Source organism: Malaclemys terrapin, chromosome 1 (genome assembly GCF_027887155.1).
Source record: "Malaclemys terrapin pileata isolate rMalTer1 chromosome 1, rMalTer1.hap1, whole genome shotgun sequence".
Lineage (NCBI taxonomy): Eukaryota > Metazoa > Chordata > Testudines > Emydidae > Malaclemys > Malaclemys terrapin.
In genome coordinates, this window is record NC_071505.1 from 199,260,791 (window position 1) to 199,284,978 (window position 24,188).

Sequence of the window (24,188 nt, forward strand, 5' to 3'; positions counted from 1 at the left end):
ACAAGATTGGATTTTCTGAACAAAACCAGAACTTTCCATTGAAAGTTCCAGTTCAACAATTCTAACCTGCACAGCCTCTCCTGTTTCCTGCATGGCCACTTGTTCTTCAGCATGCTCAACATGCTTCCAACAGCTTTGGAAGCAGTGGGCCTGATTCTCTTCTCACTTACATTGGCTTTCCACCAGTGTAAGTCCACTGACTTCAGTGAAGTGAAGTGAGAGGAGAGGTGGGCCCACACCTCTTGTCAGTCACTGAAAGCCAGGCAGTGCTGCTTCTGGAAGGACTGATTCAGAAATGGGAACGGGTGGTTTGGCAAAAAGTATGAGGAGGACTGTCAGACATAAAAGCAAAACATGAAGCAGATGAATAGATATGGATGGTCAATGGGAAGAAATACAAAAGAGGCCATGAGAGTAAGGGGGATCAAGAAGAGAAAGAAGTAGCCAGGAAAGGGATGATGTGGGGAGGGAAGAAGGGAACGTAAGAAATACAAGACAAAGGGGAAAGAGGACAAAAAGAGACAGGAAGAAGTGCACAAACAAGAAAACAAAAAGATAAGAAAATGAAAGGCAGCATGAAAAGAGATGGGGTTATGAAACATCTGATTTTATTCAGATCTCTGGGGCGTTCACAGATTTTTGAATCCTTAGAGTTTCTCCCAGCACCTCTTTTAGTGCAAAAATGTACCAGCTGTTTTAATATCTTACACTGCATTAACAGTCTGTATGGACAATATGCTATCCTATTCCAGGCAAAACAGATGATTCCTCAAAGCGGCTTTGATCAATACCAGATCCTCAAAGCAGCCTGCAAGGGTAGCTTGAAAGCTTTTTATTTAAAAAATAAATGGCATTTCCTCCTCTATTTTCTTAATTGAAATAGATACTGAATCTAGGACACAGTGTACCAGTAGCATGAGGGTGGAGTACAAGTACATCCTTAAAAAAGCCTTGATCAATATTAGAGTCTCAAGATTGACTGGAAAAGGGAAGCTTAAACATAGGCTTGGGAATTTTTTAAAATGTTTTTGTTTTTATCCATCAACCTAAAAGCTTATGCTGGGAAATGCAGAATTTGGAGGAGAGAGGGAACTGGTAATTCCTTCCTGCAGCTCCAATTGATGTCAAAGCTTCAAGGCAGCCTTCAAGGGGAAACTTGGAGAAATGCCTGGGGAATTTTCAAAGGCAGTAGGCAGCAGGTTAACAACCCTTGATGACCAGAGACAGCAACTGGGCTTTTAAGCAACTTGCTGTATTTCAGTTATTATATTTGATAGTGTTTACAATAGAGTATTCAGGCTGCAGACAAGTAACCAATGGTGGAATCAAGAATAAATTTCTCTGGGCACTTCCTCTGGGCCAAATCTGTAAGTTTTGTTACCTGGGCACATCACACTACACAAAGCAGAAATTCACAAGATGCATGTGCTGTGTGTAGTTTGTGTACTATCACTGAAGGGAAATTTTACCCAGTGATTAAAGTAAAAGGAAGTGTATGTAAGCAAAGTACAGCCCCCCCTCCCCGCCCTCCCAATCCTCGGTTGGTGCAGTGAGAGTTCCTCCTCCTCTTTCATTCTACTTTAAACTCTGATGTTGCCATTCTGTTTTTTAGATACTGTACCTTTAAATATAGAGGCCTCTCCCTGGCAGCTGCAGGGTTGGCTGGGGGACAGATTGCCATTTTGCATTTCAGTTCAGTTGCAGAATGTCACAGAGGAAGTCACAGGGCTCTCCCGCCTCATGGTGACTTTATATTAGTTCTTTCTGTGCAGTTTCCAAATCTAAAATAAATGTCACCTAGATTGAGAAATACATGCTTTGTGTCTGAGAAAATATAATAGGGAGGCCTCAGTAAATGATGAAAAAATGGTTATTGCTGCTGAGCAGTGTATTCATACTTCCCTTTTGCTTGTGTTTGTCATGTCACTTGGGGCTAGAGCTTTCCTAGTCTTCCCAGCAGTTGCTGTGTGTTTTAGTAAAAGTGTGTCTACCGTTTTCCTGCAAAATCTGCATTCCAGCTCTGAGTTTAATCAGATGCTTTACTTTCAGATGCATCTCACATTGGCCCATAATGTGGGGGTGAGTAGGATCTGCACAGTTACCGCATATCCCAGGTCACACTGAATATATACAGTGGCTTCACTTTAAAAGTTTCTGTCAGTTGGAAAATATTTGCTGCTTTTACTGGTGATCCCCAGTATGGGTATAATTTTCAAATGCGCTCTGTGTAGGCCTAACTCTGCTTTTTTTGAAGTCAATGGTGACATTCCCACTGATTTCAATGGCAGCCACGCTGACTTCTTCTGAGCACCTCTGCCTCCATGTACAGGGTATGTATATCAAACGGGTAAGAACTTCAAAACCTGTAGAGACACTTTAAAAGTGCCACTGTACTTGATGTAACTTTACATCCAAGTCCATCTCATATTCATGCTCATTATGAAATGGCAGCTTTTACTATGAAGTACCCGTATTTCACCTACAAGCTCAGATTCTCCCCTGTGTTGGGGCAGCTTAGCCAAAGTAACTAGCCCCAGGAAGGTCTCTTCAATGTAGGGGGATCTGCCAGTAGTTTGAAACCGGCATAGCCGCTCTTAAACCATTTCTCTCTCTGCAGCTAGGGTGACCAGATGACCAGACGTCCCAATATTTTGGTGTCTGTCCCGTGTTTTTTGCTCTGCGGCGGGCAACCCTTCCCCTCCCCCCCAAATATTTTCTTCCCCTCATCTGGTCACCCTAGCTGCAGCTGGCATAGGCAGCATGGCTGGGAGAAGGGGATTATGGTCCGTGTGCCGGTGCTCTTTCCGACAGCTATATCGTAGATGCTCCAATTACTTGAAGATTTTGCAAACATGGAGGATATATAGATTAAATGCATTCTTGGGACCTAGTTCTCCACCCATGTGCACTGGTGTGAATCAAGTGTAACTTCATTGAAGGGAATGGAATTACTTCGGTGTAAAACCAATATAAATGAGAGGAAAATCAGGCCCTTTGTGACAAAATGCCCAAGTGGTGAGTAGTTTTGTTCAGAGCAGATCAGTAGATCATAGTTTGAATACTGAATATTTTCAAATTTGCTTGAAAAACAGTCCCAAAACAGATTAGAATCACTATGTTTCTCTTTTCAATATGGTAATAATATATTGTATTTTTTTTTTTTTTGTTTAGCCCTTTGGCTTCCTTTCTGCCTTCTTCCTCCTTGTACTATAGAACAAATGTAGTGTCTGATGTACATTCGCCTTTATAACTCTCTGTTGCTGTCAGGATGTACAATTAATTTAATATTACTATCCTTTGTCATTAAAATCTTCATTTAATACAAAGATTTTATTCAAAAATATTTTCTTTTAACACTTTTTCAGTGATGGTACTAATAAATTTGTTTTTGTTTTGGCCATCTTCTCAAATGAATATAAAAAGTGAGGAACAAAAGATAGCCATGATGAATCAATGAATCTCAAAGAAAACTTGATGTGGTAACAGAATCAATGGTTCTAGACAGGATATATTGCTCCTTCACTTCACACAGCAAAATGTGACTGAAGAGTAGATGGAAAATGTTTGCAATGATGTGTTTTGTTCTTACAGAGGAACTGTCTAGCAGCAGTTCTCAAACTGTGTTTCAGGACCCCAAAGTGCGTTACAACCATAGGCGCCGACTCCGTGGGTGCTCCGGGACTGGAGCACCCACGGGGAAAAATTAGCGGGTGCTCCGCACCCACCGGCAGCCAAGCTCCCCCGTCCTTGCCACCTCCTCCCCCCCACAAGCACACTGCGTGCCCGCTCCTCCCCCTCTCTCCCAGCACTTCTCTCCCGGCCCCCTTCCCTTCCACCCCCCCCCCCCCGGCAGCTAACAGCTGTTTTTTTGTTGTCAGAAGGGGGTCACAGTGCAATGAAGTTTGAGAACCCCTGAAACAAAGCATATGCTTCCCTCACCTGTTACAACATGTAGGCCAAGAGAAAAGTCCTAACTGTGCTGAGTAATTGTGCAGGATGAGGGATGATGTGGAGGGAAAGCAGTAATTCTCTATGTGTTCCCCTCCACAGCTGCCTCTGGCCTCTCCAAGGCCACTACGCAGGAGCTAATTTCCATGTAGCTAAGAAAAGCTTGGCCAGAATGTGGGGAAGAAGTCATGGGACTGTTCACTGTGGATGTTCCCTTGTTAGTGAATTGTACTTTGCAATGATGTCATCTGATTCAATAGTAAGGGCTCAGGCATTTTTATCACCATGTGGTCTCATCTTGCTCTGTGTTGTGTTAGATGACATGGTAGCAAAAAGATCTGAATCCTGCCTACAGTATGACTTCCACTCTGTACTACCTCTGATGGAGGAGCTACACCAAAGGTGAATTATGGCTGCCAGTTTTCCTAGTTAGATGCACGAAAGAAGTAGGAAGAAGTGTGAGTGCCTTTTGGGCTATAGCTGTGTGAGTCAGACTTCCATTGCTATCTGGAAGGCAAGATCAACACAGATCTTGTCTTCATTGGAAATTTAGATCAAGTTAAACCTAACGTTGTGGGTTCATGTTAACTAACGGGATGTTAAACACACTTTTGCAACCAGTGTAGATTCGTACAAGTTGTGTTTAACAACATGTCAACTGGTTGCGGTTAAATGTATAGTTCCCTGACCATCTGACACAATATTAAACACAACAGTCCCTGCCTATTGTGACAAAAGAACAGGAGTACTTGTGGCACCTTAGAGACTAACAAATTTATTAGAGCATAAGCTTTCGTGGACTACAGCCCACTTCTTTGGATGCATCCGAAGAAGTGGGCTGTAGTCCACGAAAGCTTATGCTCTAATAAATTTGTTAGTCTCTAAGGTGCCACAAGTACTCCTGTTCTTTTTGCGGATACAGACTAACATGGCTGCTACTCTGAAACCTGTTATTGTGACAAAGTTCCTCCTCTATCTTGGTGGGTCCTGCGCTTATTGGTGGATTTTCTTGCCTCAGAGATTCACCATGTGGGTTGGGGAGCAGCCCAGAGACCTTCCCCTCTGGAAGAACCCACAGTCCAGGTCAATTGGGAGGTTTGAGGGGAACCCGGGCCCACCCTCTACTCCGGGTTCCAGCCCAGGGCCCTGTGAACTACAGCTGTCTATAGTGCCTCCTGTAACAGCTGCAACTCCCTAGGCTACTTCCCCATGGCCTCCTCCAAACACCTTCCTTATTCTCACCACAGGACCTTCCTCCTGATGTCTGATAACGCTTGTGCTCCTCAGTCCTCCAGCAGCACACCCTCTCACTCTCAGCTCCTTGCGTCTCTTGCTCCCAGCTCCTCACACTCCCACCACAAACTAAAGTGAGCTCCTTTTAAAACCCAGGTGCCCTGATTAGCCTGCCTTAATTGATTCTAGCAGCTTCTTCTTAATTGGCTCCAGGTGTCTTAATTAGCCTGCCTGCCTGAACTGGTTCTAGCAGATTCCTGATTACTCTAGTGCAGCCCCTTCTCTGGTCACTCAGGAAACAGAAAACTACTCATCCAGTGACCAGTATATTTACCCTTTACCAGACTCCTGTACCCCACTGGTCTGGGTCTGTCACATATCCCTCCCCCCTGCTCAATGCCAAGGGGTTGGGCAGCTTGGGGCGCCAGACAGTGCACACGTGACAAGCCATCAGCGTTGCAATGATGGCTCCCTGCTCTGTGTTGCACATGGAACTGGAAAGGTTGGAGGGATAAGAACTATCTGGTCACCCTTGTGTTCTTCTCCTTGTTCTGCTGCATCCATAGAAGAGGGGCATGGTCGGTCACGAGGACAAATCTGCGCCCGAGCAGGTAGTAGCGCAATATTTCCATGGCCCATTTTACAGAGAGGCATTCTCTCTCCACCACTGCATATTTTTGTTCCCTGGGAAGGAGTTTCTGACTGAGGTATAGAATTGGGTGTTTCTCCTCCCCGACCATCTGTGATAGAATGGCCCCCAACCCTACTTCTGATGCATCCGTCTGCAGGATAAACTCCTTGGTGAAATCAGGGGCAATCAGTACGGGGTTACTGCAGAGGGCAGTCCGTAGGTCTGTGAATGCTTCCTCTGCTGCGTCAGACCATCTCACCAGATCAGGTCCACGGGCTTTCACTAGGTCTGTCAGGGGGCTTGCCCTTGTGGCAAAGTGGGGGATAAATCGTCGGTAATACCCTACCACACCTAGGAACGCACGGACTTGTTTCTTGCGATTTGGTCGGGGCCAATTTTGGATGGCCTCTAACTTGTTCACTTGGGGTTTTACCAAACCTTTTCCCACAATGTAGCCAAGATATTTGGCCTCTGTAAACCCTACAGCGCACTTGGCAGGGTTTGCTGTAATGCCAGCTCACCTGAAGGTATCGAGGACTGCCTCCACCTTCTCCAGGTGGGTTTCCCAGTCTGGGGTATGAATGACCACATCGTCCAAGTAGGCAGCAGCATAACTGTTATCCGGGTGTAATAGCTTGTCCATGAGGCACTGGAAGGTAGCTGGGGCCCCATGTAGTCCAAAAGGGAGGACAGTATATTGAAAAAGACCCTCTGGTGTAGAGAACGCAGTCTTTTCCTTTGCGTCTTCTGCAAGGGGAATCTGCCAGTACCCCTTTGTCAAGTCTAGGGTAGTCAAGTACTGGGCATTACCCAGACGGTCCACTAGCTCATCTATGTGAGGTATGGGGTACACGTCGAACTGGGATACTTCGTTTAGTCGCCGGAAGTCGTTGCAAAATCTTGTGGTGCCATCAGGTTTGGGCTGGACCACTGACTGTGGGATTCTTCGATGATCTCCAACTCCAGCATTTTTTTTTCTTCTGCTTTTATTTCCTCCCTTTTTGCCGCTGGCACCCGATAGGGCCTCATTGTTACTCCGGCCCCAGGGTTCGTGACGATTTGGTGATATGTCTCGGTTGTTCGACCCGGTTTTGTCAAGAACACATCTTGGTTCCAGAAAATCATTTCCGACACCTCATTCTTCTGGTTTGGTGTTCAATCGGGAGACACTCTCACCTGTTTGGAAGGCTTGTTTTCCTGGGTTAGGTCTTTTTGGACCGTTGTGCATGCCTCTTGTGCATGCCAGGGTTTCAGAAGGTTAACATGATAAATCTGTTCTTGTTTTCTGCGTCCTGGCTGCTGCACCTTGTAGGTTACTTCCCCCACGGGTTCAACCACCTCATAGGGCCCCTGCCATTGGGCCAGAAGCTTGCTTTCTGCTGTGGGCATCAACACCATATCCTGATCCCCTGGTTGGAACTGTCGCACTTTTGCCTGGCGATTGTAATGGGTTCGCTGGGCCTCCTGTGCCTTCTCCAAATGTTCCCGTACAATAGGGGTAACCCGGACTATCCGGTCTCGCATCTGCATTACATGCTCTATTATATTTCTCCCCTCACTGGGTTCCTCTTCCCAGACCTCTTTGGCGATATCTAGTATGCTACGGGGGTGACGCCCGTATAATAATTCGAAGGGGGAAAACCCAGTTGAGGCCTGAGGTACCTCCTGCATAGCGAACATAAGGTAGGGTAGTAGGGTGTCCCAATCCTTCCCATCCCGACTTACCACCTTCCTTATCATAGCCTTGAGGGTTCAGTTAAACCTTTCTACCAACCCATCAGTCTGAGGATGGTAGACCGAAGTTCTCAGGGTATGTATATGGAGCAGAGTACAGAGGTCCTTCATTAGCTTCGACATAAATGGGGTTCCTTGGTCAGTTAATATCTCCTTCGGTAGCCCCATTCGGGCAAAGATGCCCACCAGCTCTTTGGCTATAGTTTTAGAGGCCATGTTCCGCAGGGGGACTGCTTCTGGGTAGCGAGTAGCATAGTCCAAAACAACAAGTATATATTGGTGGCCCCAAGCCGTCTTCTCCAGGGGTCCCACTAGGTCCATGGCTATTTGCTCGAAGGGGTCCTCTATGATGGGAAGGGGTACTAAAGGTGCCCTCAAGTGGGGATGGGGACTGTGCAGCTGACACTCCGGGCAGGAGACACAGTACCTCCGCACTTCTTCATGTACTCCAGGCCAGAAGAACCGTCGTAGGACTCGTGCCAGGGTCTTCTCTACCCCCAAATGTCCCCCAAAAAGATGACTATGAGCAAGACTTAATACAGCGTTCTGGTGTTTTTGTGGTACTAGGATCTGCTGTACCTTCTGCCCCTGTACTGGTGCAACTCGGTATAAGAGATCCTTCTTCATTATGAAGTAGGGTCTTGGACCCTGGGTTTTCCCTTCCATGGGGACCCCATCTATTTCAGTCACCTCCTTCCTAATGTTGTCATACCTTGGGTCTTCTGCCTGGTCCCGTCTAAAATTTCCTCTCCCAGGGCTAATCTGCCCAAGATCTAGGGGCCCAGTCTCTGTTGCCTCTACTGGTTCAGAAGCATTAGGGTGGGGGTCAGACTCAGGTGCTTCTCCCTCCTGTGTGGCCTCCTTTTCAGCTGCGCGGGTCCGCCTACCTACAAGAGCAACCCTCTGGCTTTGGGTCAGTATTTGGGTTCCCAAGGCCTTAGCTGCCCTTCTTTCCCTTTTTGTCTTTCTACCCTGTCTGGGAGTGGAGAACAAATCTGGGGATATTTCAGAGAAGATTGGGGGTTGACAGTCTGCTGTGGAGCCTCATCAATTTTAGGGTACCCATCTTTCTCCAATCCCCCTACTGGGAGTAAGTTTCCAAACCCTGGGAAGTCCCTCTCTATGAGCACCGGGTATGGGAGTTTAGGGACTACACCTGCTGCTACCTCAGTAGTGTTCCCTTGGATCTCGATTTTTCTGGGATGGTGGGGTAGTAACTAACTGTCCCATGGATGCATGTTATCCCCGTACATTTAGCCTGCAGCAGCTGACTACGCTTCACGAGCTTCCCTGAGATAAGTGTGATAGCACTCCCCGAATCAACCAATGCCGTGGTCCCTACCCCATTTAGTTTCACTGGTATGGTATACATATGTGGGGTTAGTGAGACCCCCACAAGGTGGATTAGGGAGCATGGATCTGCCCAGTTCTCCAGGTTACCCTGCATAGGCTCCTCAGCATTGGGACACTGTGCAGCTATGTGTCCCCACTCCCCGCAGGCATAACATCTGTATGGAGCCCTAGGCGTTCCCCGGCCTCTTGGTTTGGGCAGTCTAACAACACGATCCTCTTCTCCCTCCGTGCTCTGATTCTTTGTGGCCTCTGATGGGCCTTCAGCCTCTCTCTTTTTCCACTTGGGTCCTCCTGGTGGCCCAGTCACCCGAACTTTAGGGCTTGGTGCTGCTAGTTTAACCTGGGGAACCTCTTCCTTAACTGGTCGGGTCAGCTCCCTCGCTGTCCTTCGCCTCTCTACCAGGGCGACAACCTCGTCATGAAGGTCTGGTGGTAGTCTGGCTTACCCAGGCATGAAGGTCTGGTGGTAGTCCCCTCATGTATCGGTCGATTACCAGAACCGCTAGTATCTCTTCCGGACTCTGGGACTCTGTTTGCAACCACTTTCGTGCGAGATCGATGAGGTCATACAATTGGGACCGCAGGGTTTTGTCTTCCTGGTACCTCCAACCATGATACTGCTGGGCCTGCACTGCTGTCCTTACCCCAGATCTGGCCAGGATCTCTGCTTTCAGCTGGGGGTAGTCTGCCGCAGCCTCTTCAGGCAGATCATGGTAGGCCTTCTGGGCCTCCCCACACAGGAATGGGGCAAGGATGCCAGACACTGATCTCGAGGCCAGGCCTCCCGTAGGGCTGTCCTCTCAAAGGCCAGAAGGTATGCCTCTACATCATCCTCCCGTGTCATTTTCTGCAGCCAATAGCTGGCCCGTATTAGCCGTGTCCCATCATGGCCGCGATTCAGCTCTGTAAGGGACTTTACCTGGTTTACCAGTTCCCGCAACATAGCTCGGTCTTGAGCAGCCTGGTCCATCAGCAGGTGATTAGTCTCTTGCTGCAGCCACACTGCCTCCTGTTGGGCGTCTGCCTGGACACGGGTAGCCTCCTGCTGGGCCGCCGTAGCTTGTATCAGTGCCCGCACTATGTCATCCATTGTGGTGAAAAAAAATAAACCCTCTCCCTTTTTTGTTGTTGTTTTGTTTTTTTTGTTTTTTTTTAAATCACCCTCCTTCTTCCGCCGTGTACCCCAGAATCCCACTCCTGACATCAGTGTGACAAAGTTCCTCCTCTATCTTGATGGGTCCTGCGCTTATTGGCAGATTTTCCTGCCTCAGAGATTCACCATATGGGTTGGGGAACAGCCCAGAGAACTTCCCCTCTGGAAGAACCCACAGTCCAGGTCAATTGGGAGGTTTGGGGGGAACCCGGGCCCACCCTCTACTCTGGGTTCCAGCCCAGGGCCCTGTGGACTGCAGCTGTCTATAGTGCCCTCTGTAACAGCTGCAACTCCCTGGGCTACTTCCCTGTGGCCTCCTCCAAACACCTTCCTTATTCTCACCACAGGACCTTCCTCCTGGTGTCTGATAACACTTGTGCTCCTCAGTCCGCCAGCAGCACAGCACACCCTCACTCTCAGTTCCTTGCGCCTCTTGCTCCCAGCTCCTCACACTCCCACCACAAACTAAAGTGAGCTCCTTTTAATCAATTTAATCAGCTGCTAGAATCAATTAAGGCAGGTGCTCTGATTAGCCTGCCTTAATTGATTCTAGCAGCTTCTTCTTAATTGGCTCCAGGTGTCCTAATTAGCCTGCCTGTCTTAACTGGTTCTAGCAGGTTCCTGATTACTCTAGTGCAGCCCCTTCTCTGGTCACTCGGGAAACAGAAAACTACTCATCCAGTGACCAGTATATTTGCCCTCTACCAGACTCCTGTACCCCACTGGTCTGGGTCTGTCACACTATATTGGTTGCAAAGTCTGTTTGACATAGACTCATAGACTCATAGACTTTAAGGTCAGAAGGGACCATTATGATCATCTAGTCTGACCTCCCTCATGATGCAGGCCACAAAAGCTGACCCACCCCCTTTCCCTTGACTCAGCTGTTGAAGTCCCCAAATCCTGTGATTTAAAGACTTCAAGTCGCAGAGTATCCCCCAGCTAGCGACCCCCGCCCCATGCTGCGGAGGAAGGCGAAAAACCTCCAGGGCCTCTGCCAATCTACCCTGGAGGAAAATTCCTTTCCGACCCCAAATATGGCGATCAGTAGAACCCCGAACATGCAGTCAAGATTCTCCAGCCAGACCCTCATTGACCATTGATACTATTTACCAGCGATACCACGTTGTTGACTAATTGACTAAAATCACGTTATTCCTATCAAACCATTCCCTCCATAAACTTATCTAGCTTAATCTTAAAGCCAGAGAGGTCCTTCGCCCCCACTGTTTCCCTCGGAAGGCTGTTCCAAAATTTCACCCCTCTGATGGTTAGAAACCTTCGTCTAATTTCAAGCCTAAACCTCCCCACGGCCAGTTTATATCCATTTGTTCTCGTGTCCACATTAGTACTGAGCTGAAATAATTCCTCTCCCTCCCTGGTATTTATCCCTCTGATATATTTAAAGAGAGCAATCATATCCCCCCTCAGCCTTCTTTTGGTTAGGCTAAACAAACCGAGCTCCTTGAGTCTCCTTTCATACGACAGGTTTTCCATTCCTCTGATCATCCTAGTGGCCCTTCTCTGTACCCGTTCCAGTTTGAGTTCATCCTTTTTAAACATGGGAGACCAGAACTGCACACAGTACTCCAAATGAGATCTCACCAGTGCCTTGTATAACGGAAGCAGCACCTCCTTATCCCTACTAGATATACCTCGCCTAATGCATCCCAAGACCGCATTAGCTTTTTTCACTTCCAACCGATGCGTCCCCAGCTTATAACTAAAATTCTTGTTAATCATCCCTAAATGCATCACCTTAAACTTTTCACTATTAAATTTCATCCTATTTCATCCAAGTCTCCCTGCAGGATATCCTGATCATTCTCTGAATTGGCAATACCCCCCAACTTTGTGTCATCCGCAAACTTTATCAGCCCACTCCTACATTTGGTTCCGAGGTCAGTAATAAATAGATTAAATAAAATTGGACCCAAAACTGAACCTTGAGGAACTCCATTGGTGACCTTCCTCCAACCTGACAGTTCACCTTTCAGTACGACCCGCTGCCGTCTCCCCTTTAACCAGTTCTTTATCCACCTCTGGATTTTCATATCGATCCGCGTCTTTTCCAATTTAACCAATAATTCCTCGTGTGGTACCGTATCAAACGCTTTACTGAAATCGAGGTATATTAGATCCACCGCATTTCCCTTATCTAAAAAGTCTGTTACTTTCTCAAAGAAGGAGATCAGGTTGGTTTGGCACGATCTGCCTTTCGTAAAACCATGTTGTAATTTGTCGCAATTGCCATTGACCTCAAGGTCCTTAACTACTTTCTCCTTCAAAATTTTTTCCAAGACCTTGCATACTACAGATGTTAAACTAACAGGCCTGTAGTTACCCGGGTCACTTTTTTTCCCTTTCTTGAAAATAGGAACCACATTAGCTATTCTCCAGTCTAATGGTACCACCCCTGAGTTTATAGATTCATTAAAAATTATCGCTAACGGGCTTGCAATTTCTCGTGCCAGTTCCTTCAATATTCTCGGATGAAGATCATCCGGTCCACCTGATTTAGTCCCGTTAAGCTGTTCAAGTTTGGCTTCTACCTCGGATACGGTAATGTCAATTCCCCGTCCTTTATTCCCCTCTGTAATGCTGCCACTATTCCTAAGCCCTTCATTAGCCTCATTAAAGACCGATGCAAAATATTCGTTTAGATATTGTGCCATGCCTAGATTATCCTTAATCTCCACTCCAGCTACAGTCTTCAGCGGTCCCACTTCTTCTTTCTTTGTTTTCTTCCTATTTATATGGCTATAAAACCTCTTACATCATGCTAGTTAACATGTCACCTCAAAGTCATGTTCTAACATGACCTGAGTTTCCAGTGAAGACAAGCCCACAAAAGGAACAAGGAAACCCATATGTAGCCTGAGATCTGAAGGGTGTTCCCTGGGTATCCCTGTAGGTCTCTGGGTGAATGAAAAATCCGAGCTGGGAATATTTCTCCTGGGCTCCTGCTCTATCCAGAAGTCAGGGGAGTGGCAGCTTTTTGAAAGTCCTGCCATTTTGGGGGCTGTGTTTCCATTCTGTGCATTTTTACACAAGAAGAGAAGCATACGGCCCACAGTAAATAACATGTTTATGCAGAGTGTTAATTGTGCTAAGTATGGCTTTCAAAACCTCACTTGAAATTTACTTATGATTTTTAATAGGATGCTGATAATACTCTAGCATAAAACCATCTCTTGTTGCTTGTGACAGATGAAAACACACATTCCTTCAGCTACAGAGAGGAAACTGAGTTTTGTACAATTTCAAAATATTTTTACAATCTGATGTTACCTAGCAACTCTGTGTTCTTGAGGAACCCAGGCGCAGTACGCAGCCTGTCTGACTCACAAAAGACCTTTCACCCCTCCGCCCCCCACCAGCCTCTGCTTGAACCAAAACCGATCAGAAGAAAGACTTACAAAAAGCAATGAAAAGGCAGTGAGAGACACACCTAAACCACTGGGATAAAGGTGACAGGATTAAGGAAACTCCCCTAGCCTCATTTGCATTGAAGATGGGACAAGGAGGCATCTCCATTAGCATACAGAATGGAGAACAGAGATTCCAAGGCAAGAACCGCATGGAACTCTGGGACCAGAAAAGCAGGGAAGCACTGCATGACGGGGGATCTCTGCTCCAGATGTTAATGAACCCATGCCTGCATACACCCTGCTCAGTAGCTATTCAGACCAATTCTAGTAATAAATACTTTATCGTATCCAAAATAGTGAAGCTCCCTAATTGCACTGTGAGCTCCCCCCAAGGAACACCATCCATAGCCAGGAATGATCAGCTCCCATTGTCTAGCCTGAACAAAACAACTTTGGTATACTCCCTTGAGCCATCAGTTTACGCATAAACAAATCTAGTGTTCTCCCTTTAACCATTGTTGTTTCTCTCCAAAAAATCCCTACCCATGCTCAAGTAAGTGTTCTGATACCTGGATCCAAAATCTGCATCAGTTCCACTGGGACTTCATCTTCTCCTGACTGATCATGCTGGGGGCTCTGCCTGTCTCCAACACTCCGGACCCTCAGCTACCACCATCACCTGGGCCCCCTGATTGATTCAAGATTCACGGAGTGGTGAGAACCCAGCTTTCTCTCTCTCTCTCTAGGTATAGCCTTCTGACCCTGACTTGTGTGATCAGTTATAGTTTTCTAAACCTGAATTTTATAATCAAATTTAAGTTAGATTTAATATTATAACTGTTTTGTTTCTTTGGCTCCCCTATGGTTATTACCTGGCAATAAATAACTTTCATGATTAAGCTGGTTGCTTTTCTCTCTCTCTCCCCCTTTCCCCCGGGGTGATTTTTGGTTTTCTCATTCACTCTGCAGCAACGCTTCTCGTACCTAAGCTAAAAGATCACTGCAGCGCCCAAAAATCCTGTGGGGTTTGCTCATCAAGTGGGTTACTACCAGAACAATTGTAATAGCGACATGCTGAACCTGGGACATATGAGGGTGGCAGATTGAAAGTGCTGCTCCACCCAGCCTGCTCAGGCATACTCTATTCCAGTACGGTGCCCGGGGCATATGAGGGTGACAGCTTGGAGATGGTGTTCGACCCAGCATACTGAGTCCAGGGACATATTAAGGGGTCAGCTTGGGAATGCTGATTAACTCGGTCCTCTCAGACGTGCTCTGCTAATGTGTGTGTGTGTGTGTTTGTCTGATTCTGGGGCTGGACGACCCCAGCCCTGGGGAACCTAGGTCCTGCAGGATAGCTCCATTGGGAGGGAACTTGCAGCAGGGAGAAGTAGAGCTCCATATGAGAACACAAGTGACACAAGCAGTACATGGATAGAAGTAAAGAAACCCTCCCACCCCGCCCCCAGAATAGTAACCCTAATAAATGAGCATACCCCAAAGTAACGGGAAAAGCTGGTAAAACTGACGATTTGAAATAATATAGTTAAGGACATTATGTCAAAAGTAAAGTATATAGGAGTAAAGTTTGTATTTCTGCTTATTTGTCTTGGATCCAATAGGGCTTTAATAACACCGTGCATGGACTATGAGAAAGGGACTGAGAGACATTTTCTGTTGGGCCATATGAACTGGAACCATAAAGTCACTGAACGTTAATTCTCACCAAATGAGGGTCAATCCATCCTTATCATCGTATCCATTTATTATACTCCACACCTGAACATAGCCATTATATGAACATATACCCTCATATCTCAGTGTCTGTACTTTGACCCATCAACCTTTTACCCCCAGTTGGGGATATTGCAGATTATGTATTCCTTACGCCATCTGATCTTAAACTGAATTTCGCACCCCTTGATAATCTGTATGTTATTCCCTGATAACCAGAAACTCTACGCTTAAACTCTGTACCGTTCACTTTTTTTTTAAATCATCTTAATAATGGCAGGAGTCCATGCTGATGGAAAAGCCATGCTCACGTCTGTATTTTCACACTTTTATAGAATTGTGCCTACCTAATTTAGGATAAACTCTGCAGTACTTTCTCAATTCTTTCTGAGTTGAAAACTGAGGTATTAAAAGGTATTTTCCTAATGTAGTAATATAATTTCATCAGCCTATTGGTCAATACAAGAAGTGTCCATGAATAGTTATTATGAAATTGCACTAGTCCATTTAAGCTTTCCCTGTGGTTAACTTATGTAGTATGGGACGGGGGTCATCATAACTGCAAAAGAGACTGAACAGACAACTCTATTTTGCTCAGATATTTAAAAAAGTAGAAATAATTTCTCACCATGAATTGACAGTGAAATGTATTTGAAAGTAGAACTTTTAATTGGCTTCTCTGAGCCCATTTTTGATAGTGGCCCTCTTGCTTTCAAACAGGATTTATGATGCTGGATCTATGGAAGTGTAAAGAAGCTTCTATGCTAGTTCAATAAACACAAAAAGAACAGGAGCATATTGGCATGTAAGCTTTCCAAGATGCTTTGTGTCAATGTCCTCCAGACCCTCTCTTTCAAATGAAAGCTACTAACATTGAAAGTTTTGCTGCTTGAGTATACACAGTGTTTCCTGAGGACTATACAGATAAATAAAAGGTAAAGACACATTAAAATGGATATAGAAGGTACATGTATCTCAGGGATGTTCTTAGAACTTCAGGGTTCAGAGTGGTAGGCATGTTAGTCTGTATCAGCAAAAAGAACAAGGAGTACTTGTGGCACCTTAGAGAAAGGAGTTAGTCATATGAGTGGTACAGGTGCTACATACACAGAATGGCCCCTTCAAAATGTGTACAGCTCTTTGCAAAACTTTTTTGAAACTAGAGGTGGTGACAAAACAGGTTATTTCCCCCAGGGAAAAATTCAACTTTCCTGCAAAAAATCAAAAACTGAAATATTTCTACCAACAACCAAAGTAATTTGATTAGGAAATGCTGCTGTGGGGAATGTTTGAATTGTTGTTTGGGTGCCTCATGTTCCCATATTTCTCTATAGGCTGGGCTCCATGATCAGACAATGTCTCCTGGTCTTCTTCCCTCCTGCTGAAGGAAGGCAGTGCATTATGGGAGTCTCATGATTGTGGTGCACCATGGGAACTGCAGTCTCACCCATGGAGAATACAGATATGAAGCAACTGAACTACAGTGCCCATGAAGCACTGTGGTGGCAGCATATCAGAATAAAAAATATTTTTTTTTGGCTAAAATATTTCAGGTATTGGCCAAAAATCAAAATCTTTTTGGATTTAGGCTGTCCAGTTTTTTTTTATTAAAAATTGAAATCTGCTGTGGAAAGCAGAACTTTCTGCCAAAAAAAAAATTAGTCAAAAATCCAAATTTCTGTGAAAAACAGCTTTGACGAAAAAGTTCTAGACCATCCATATGTGAAACACAAGGACAGACAGGCCGTTCAGCTGCTGCTTTTCTGGACTATGTTTTGGAGGTGCACTGGGCATCCAGAATGCCCTGAAGAGGGTGTCCTATTTACAGGGAAAAACTAAACCTTCCTTGGACACTATCAGCTTAGTTTGTGCTCAGAACCCTGCTCACCACTACTTATAGTGAAGTTCTTGAGTAAAACATTATTATGATGTTTTTCTTTTTAATTTCAATGAAAACAGTTTAAAAATGAGGAGTCCTTGTGGCACCTTAGAGACTAACAAATTTATTTGGGCATAAGCTTTTGTGGGAGCTCCCTGGTCACTCAATTACAGACCTAAAAGTCGCAATACTCCAACAAAAAAACTTCAAAAACCGACTCCAACAAGAAACTGCTGAATTGGAATTAATTTGCAAACTGGACACCATTGAATTAGGCTTGAATAAAGTGGATTGATCATTACACAAAGTAAAACTATTTCCCCATGCTAATTTCTCCCCCTAGTGTTACTCACACCTTCTTGTCAACTGTTGGAAATGGGCCATCCTGATAATCACTACAAAAGTTTTTTTTCTCCTGCTGATAATAGCCCACCTTAATTGATTAGGCTCGTTATAGCTGGTATGGCAATACCCATTTTTTCATGTTCTCTGTGTATATATATCTTTCTACTGTATTTTCCACTGCATGCATCTGATGAAGTGGGTTTTAGCTCATGAAAGCTTATGCCCAAATAAATTTGTTAATCTCTAAGGTGCCACAAGGACTCCTTCTTTTTGCTGATACAGACTAACAGGGCTACCACTCTAAAAAAAGTTTTAAAATGTTTACATATTGCCATGTAGTCCTGTAAATGCAAATATCGGGGCATGGGACCAGTGCATGGGAAGCAGAAAGTGAAAACCACTGAGCTAAATTTCATGCACAAGTACTCCTGTTCTTTTTGCGGATACAGACTAACACGGCTGCTACTCTGAAAAATGGTCAGAACTGTGTAACAGGCAAGATCAAACAAAAAAGTAGGAGATTCTCTCTTTAGGCCAGAGGGTGGGTTTTGCACCTTCCAGGGGACCACGTTTCCAAGCTTTTCTCCACAGTCACCGGGGGGAGACAGGCGGAAATGCCGCCCTGACCCCCTCACTCCAGGAGCTGGCGCTTTAAGGGAAGCACCCTGCCAGCCGCTACAAACCCCGGGGAGTCCCCTGGCCGGGGAAACGAACAGCGGGAGCCCAAGCGGCTGAGCACCGGGTCCACATGGGCGGGGCAGCCCGCAGACGCACGTGCAGTGACCGCCTGAGCCTGCAGGGGGCAGCCGAGAGCAGGCACTCATCGGCCGGGCCCCGCCCCGATGCCATGACACCTCCCCCTGTGATGTCAAACGCACGTCTCTAGGCAACAGAATCCCAAACAGCGCGTTCACGTTCCCTCTCCGCCTGGCAGCGCGCGGAGCGCGAGTGGCCCGTGTCCGGGCAGCAACACCAGCCCCGGAGCGGCGCCGGGCTCGAGACCGGCACGAGCATGGCGCTACCGCTCCTGCCCGGGAACTCCTTCAACCGCAGCGTGAGTGACAGTGACAGCGGCAGCTCCGCGCCAGAGACCCCGCCCCCCGCCATCCGCACAGCCGCCTGCGCCCCCGCTCCTAGCCCCCCTCCCCCGTCCTTTGCCATCCCCACCGCCCCCTGCTCCTAGCAACCCTGCATAGCCCCCCTCTGCACTCACCTCCCCTACAGCTAGCCCCCTTGCACCCCTCCCCATAGCAACCCTGTGCATCTCCCCAGCCACCCCCTGTGTCTCCCCAGTGCCCCTAGTACCTCCCACCCCGCACCCCTTGCATAGGTCTTTCACCAGCAACCCTGCATAGCCCCCTGGCAACCTCACATAGCCCCTCCCCTGCATCTACCACTCTGTATAGGCTCTCTCCTGCACCACCTACCCCCTATACCCCCTTGCACCTAGCAACACCTGCCCCAGAGCCCCTTGTATCAGCAGTCCCACTCAGCCCCTTTACCTGTCACACCTACCCTTCACAGAGTCCCTACCCCTGTCCCAGCACACCTAGCAACCGCATAAGCTCCTTGGTCTGCACCAGAGCCCCGTCTGCACTGCTTCTACCTTCTGGTACCCTCACACACCTCCTTGTAGCTCCTGCACCTAGTGACCCACCCTGCACCCCTCTCCTGGTACTTGCCCCATGAATCCAACAACCCCCAGATATTCTTTCTAATCACCCCACACCTACCCACACACTCACAGCTCTCCCCCCCCCCGTTGTTCCCCTCTATATGCTCCCTAGGTATCACCCCAGCATACTGCCCAATCTACCATGCAGGTGTCTGATGCCTTTGTTTTCTCATGTGCGGGGAAATAAGGATAATGATACTTGGCTCCCTTGGTAAAAAGCTTTTGAGATCTACTGATGAAAAATGCTATGAAAGAGCCAAGTGTTGTTGTTGCTCCCCTTCAACGTACCTCCCACGTGCACCCTAATGAACCCCAGGCTCCCCCAATATCCTCCACAACACACCCTTCAGCATTATCACTTCCAGTATGCTCTCTCAATATACAGAAGTATAGCTCTTGATTGAACTCAAGATGTGATTGCTTCACCCTATCTCTCTTATACTTATCATGTTCCTAGAAACCCATACATTTGAAATGACTGTGCTTATTCCAGGGGAGAAGGGAGGGTAGGTCTAATTTTCAGAAGATTGTTCAAAAATAAATGTTTATTGCCGACATCAGGCATTGGCAGTGTTTGCACCTGATGAACTGCTGCTATGAACATGGTCTAGCAGCAAGTGTAGATGAGGACAAACACAACATGTGTCCTTGTCTATACTTGCAGGTAAATCATGTTTCAGCTGTACCTGTTGTCAGCAATAGTTATTTTTCTCTTGTGTATATGAGGCTTTGCTTCCAATACACTTATCTTCACTGGCATTGTCTGCACTGGAGAATTATATAGTGCGTGATTAAAATATTAGTCTTGGCCCACATGTAAGTGGTATACTAGTGGCCACACTATCAATAATATTTCACTTGCACTTATCTCTGCATCCACACACAGCTGTAAAATAAGCACATTGCCCTCAGGAGTCAGTGATGGGAGGACTAATTGTCATATACAAACTAGTTTTAGTGCGTCTCATGTTCATGAACACTGTAATATTGAAAGCTAGCATTGACTAAGAATAACTCTATTCAGACTTGCTTATAGTAGAGCAAACAAAAAAGATATAAAGCATGCCTTTAAAACATTTGTAGCAAATCTGGGACTTTCTGGAGGGGGGAACTGACCTCTAGTGCATCAAAAAAATCTCCAATGTAGGTACATCATGGGTGCTTTTTTCTGCTTCCATTGAAGTCAATGGCAAGACTCCTATTGAATTATTTGGCAGCAGGATTGGGCTCCACAGTAGTTGTGACAAGCAGAGTTAACTTAAATTCTGGAGTTTGCCACCTCCCCATTACACATTTATTGAGCAAAAGTGAAATAGTGTTACATTTATAACATTTCTTCTTTTTGAGAGCTTAAGTCAAAAATGAATATATTTAGCAAGCAAGGAAGAACTGAGTAACCAACCAGTAGTTTTTAGGACAGTTTGAACTTTGTTTATTTATGTAACAAAGGAAAATGGAGAGACAAATACAGTTTAAAAAAAATCAAAACAAGGACACTTCAGGGATAAACAAAGTTAAGAACGATAATTCATCAGTCATAGCTGACAACAGCATTCTTTATATAGTTCCATAAGTATTCATGGCTGTTTGTAAATATGTAGAAGGACAAGGTTCTTACCATGAACTCTAAAATAAAAGAAAATAGAGTTTAGGCAGCCACCACTTTTTCAAATCTGCCCATTAAGGATGGGAAAATTTAAATAATATTTGTGCTATTCAGCTAATTTATTATCAAATATTTTTGAATATCAGTAGATGAATACTTAGAAGTGAGTGTAACAAAATAAAGTTCAGGTTCAAAGGCTAGAGAAAGAGTTAAATCTTTATGAGAATATTCTGCTCAGTCATGTGGCCTCATTCATCTATTTTGTAATCATTCTTCAGATATTTTGGGTGCTGGTTGTTATTGCTAGCTTGTTCTGTTCGCAGTGCCCTTTTCTCGGAGAAGACTAGGAGGTGGGATGGGGGTGGAAATCTCACTCTCAAATTTTTGTCATGAGCCACTTTATCTCAGCTGCTACAGTTGTTGGCCTATTGTGTTTAATTTTGTAATGAACTGGCTGATGTGTATATGATTCCTCAGATACTCTGGTGATGAGTGCATTCAGAGGTGCTGGTGCACCCCGTGGCTTGAAGTGATTTCCATCAAATACAGGCTTTACAGTTTGTTTCAATGTCTCTCAGCACCCCTATGATGCAAATAGTTCCAGCAACCCTGGATGCATTAGAAATACCTACATAGATGTGTATCATCACTATCCACTGGACTAGGGTTACCATTCGTCCGGATTTACCCGGACATGTCCTCCTTTTTGTGCTAAAAATAGCGTCCGGGGGGAATTTGTAAAGCACTCACAATGTCCGGGATTTCCCCCCTCCCCCGGAGCGGCTGGGAGGGCTGCAGGAAAGTCCCGGGCTGGACTCCGGAGCAGCTGGAGAGGAGCTCCGCCCTGCATTCTGAGCAAGTGTCTCAGCACAAAGTGCAGCCCTCCCCTTTTGCAACTGGGAGCGGTTACTGCCATGCAGCGTAGCAAAACGGGAGCGAGAGCACTTTGTGCTGATACAAGGGCAGCTCTCCCCTGCAACCCGGTCCGGGCCAGGGACCGGGTTTTGTTGTGCAGGGCCAGGGACCGGGTTTTGTTGTGCTGGGGAGCTTAGCCACGTGTCCGGCTCGCACAGAGCCCAACACCCTGTTCTGAGCAGCAGGGTAAGGGGGGCAGGAGAAGGGGCAGGGAGGTTCTGGAGGGGGCAGTCAAGAAACAGGGGGGGGGCTTTTGGGGGGAGTGGAGAAAGTTTTGGGCAGTCAGGGTACAGGTAGGGGGTAGGGTCCTGGTGGGCAGTTGGGGGGGGGTCTTAGGAGGGGGCAGTTAGGGGACAAGGAACAGGGAGTCTTAGGTAGGGGGTGGGGTTCTGGAGGGAAGTTAGGAGCAGGGGTCCCAGGAGGGGGCAGTCAGGGGACAAGGAGCGGGGGGGTAGGGGGCTGGGAGTTCTGGGGGGGAGCTGTCAGGGGGCAAGAGTGGGGAGAGGGATCGGAGCAGTCAGGGGACAGGGAGCAGAGGGGTTTAGATGGGTTGGGAGTTCTGGGGGGGGCTGTCAGGGGGCAGGAGTGCGGAGAGGGATCGGAGCAGTCAGGGGACAGGGAGCAGAGGGGTTTAGATAGGTTGGGAGTTCTGGGGGGGAGCTGTCAGGGGGCAGGAGTGGGGAGAGGGATCGGAGCAGTCGGGACAGGGAGCAGAGGGGTTTAGATGGGTTGGGAGTTCTGGGGGGGGCTGTCAGGGGGTGGGGAGTGGTTGGATGGGGTGTGGGAGTCCCAGGGGTCTGTCTGGGGGTGGGGGTGTGGATAAAGGTTGGGGCAGTCAGGGGACAAGAGGCAGGGAGGCTTAGATAGTCCTGGGGGGCAGTTAGGGGCAGGGGTCCCAGGAGGGGGTAGTCAGGGGACAAGGAACGGGGGGAGGGTTGGGAGGTCGGGGGGGCGGGAAGTGGGAGGGGCAGGGGCGGGGCTAGGGCGGGGCTTCTCCCGTCCTCTTTTTTGCTCGCTGAAATATGGTAACCCTACACTGGACGGAAGCAGAACTGCTCAATTGTGTGCTATACCTTCTTTCTAACAGAGGAGCTCCTTTTAGCTTAATCAGTAGAGGTCTCTGTTTTTGGGGAGAAATGTTAGGAGTTGTCTCTATTGCTTCTGTGAAGTTTTGAACAGACTTTGAGAACCATGAAGGTTCTACTTTATCACAGATTAGATACAGTACTTGGCTTTATATACTAGAGGTCCAGATAAGGAAAATAAATAAATAAATAAATAAATATGACTTGCTTATAATAGAAAAAATATATATATATAGTGTTTGTGTGAATATAATATATACATATGGTTAGAAGTCACTGAATTATATATACATGTATACATGCACACATATATATAGTCCAGAGAGACCTAATTATAGGCATCATTTTCAAAAATTAAGTCACAGTTAGTACAAGATAGTACAGAACACAACAGAGCCGGACTGTACCATGCTCATAGCACTAAGGTGGTCTTCCATTGCTATGCTTGCTGTAGTGTAGCAGTGATGTCCAGTTTTGCTGGGAGGCATGTTTGTGGAGGTTGCTGCGTTTATATACTTTTATATACTATATGCAGACTAACAAAAAGGTTTGGACCATTCTTGCCACAGCTGCCTTCCATTCTCTTATCTTCACCATGAGAACAACAGGTGCAGAGCAGCAGCAGCAGTGTTCTGGATGTTTGTGGAGGTCACTGCGTTTATATACTGGAAAAAACAAAAGCCACATTGGTTACCACTAGGAGCACTGCCACCAGTGTCTCATCTTTTGTGGAGAAATCTAGTTCCAGCAATAGCACCTACAAAGCAAGAAGGATTAGTGGCCTTGTCGTTGCTACTCCTGTTAGCTCTTGGCTTATTTTTTCCCCTGCTGTTAATTCCATCATTGCGCTTCTTGTTGCTGTTGTAAACACTACTACAACAACCATTCTTTTCTGTTCCCACTGCTACCGATCTGTCAGTTACTATGCCTATGTGAAGGGCAAGAAGAAGTGTGGTTGGAGAGGTGAAAGTACCCATTTTATTTGATTTGTACATGCCTAATCAGGAAATTTGCCTAACTGGGATGTCTCTCAGGGGTATTGGTTGAACTTTGTGATAATTTTATGGCAATTATTCTAGCTTAGTGGAGATGATGATTTTGTTAAAATTGGGGCTTGTAAAATGATTTCATGATGCTTAGGTCTTTGTGTATGTCTCAGTCTCATTCTGGTTCTGTATTTGTCAACATTTATCTACCAGCAGCATTCAGTCCCTCCTTAGCTATGCTATGTCCAGAAAGGTTTAATCTCTGCTTGTTTCCTCTTTCCATATTAACTGTACACAATAGACTGCTAAAATGGACATCTCGCAGCTGCCCCCGTTGCTTGCACTTGGTAGGTAGCAGTCTGTCTCTGTCTGTCCTACTGTACATAGTGCCTCCTCCCAACTTGGCAACTTCCTGGAAAACAGTATTACTACTGAAATGGCTTATTCTGTTAGTTAGTGGCCATTCTACTTAATTGGGACCAATGTCTAACTATTTGGGCATCCCAGTTAATTAGACTCAAGGATTATATATATATATAC

At 46.3% G+C, this 24,188-nt stretch overlaps 1 protein-coding gene across 1 annotated transcript in view; it reads left to right on the top strand.

Annotated features, from left to right (window-relative positions):
• The first annotated feature begins 18,296 nt into the window (after nucleotides 1–18,296).
• The window catches only part of EFHC2 (EF-hand domain containing 2), a 91,800-nt gene continuing 85,908 nt past the window's right edge, over nucleotides 18,297–24,188 (top strand). The window contains exon 1 of the mRNA XM_054016483.1: nucleotides 18,297–18,435. Within this exon, the coding sequence (XP_053872458.1) occupies nucleotides 18,394–18,435 (42 nt within the window). The 5' untranslated portion in view covers nucleotides 18,297–18,393. The remainder of the gene's footprint in view (nucleotides 18,436–24,188) is intronic.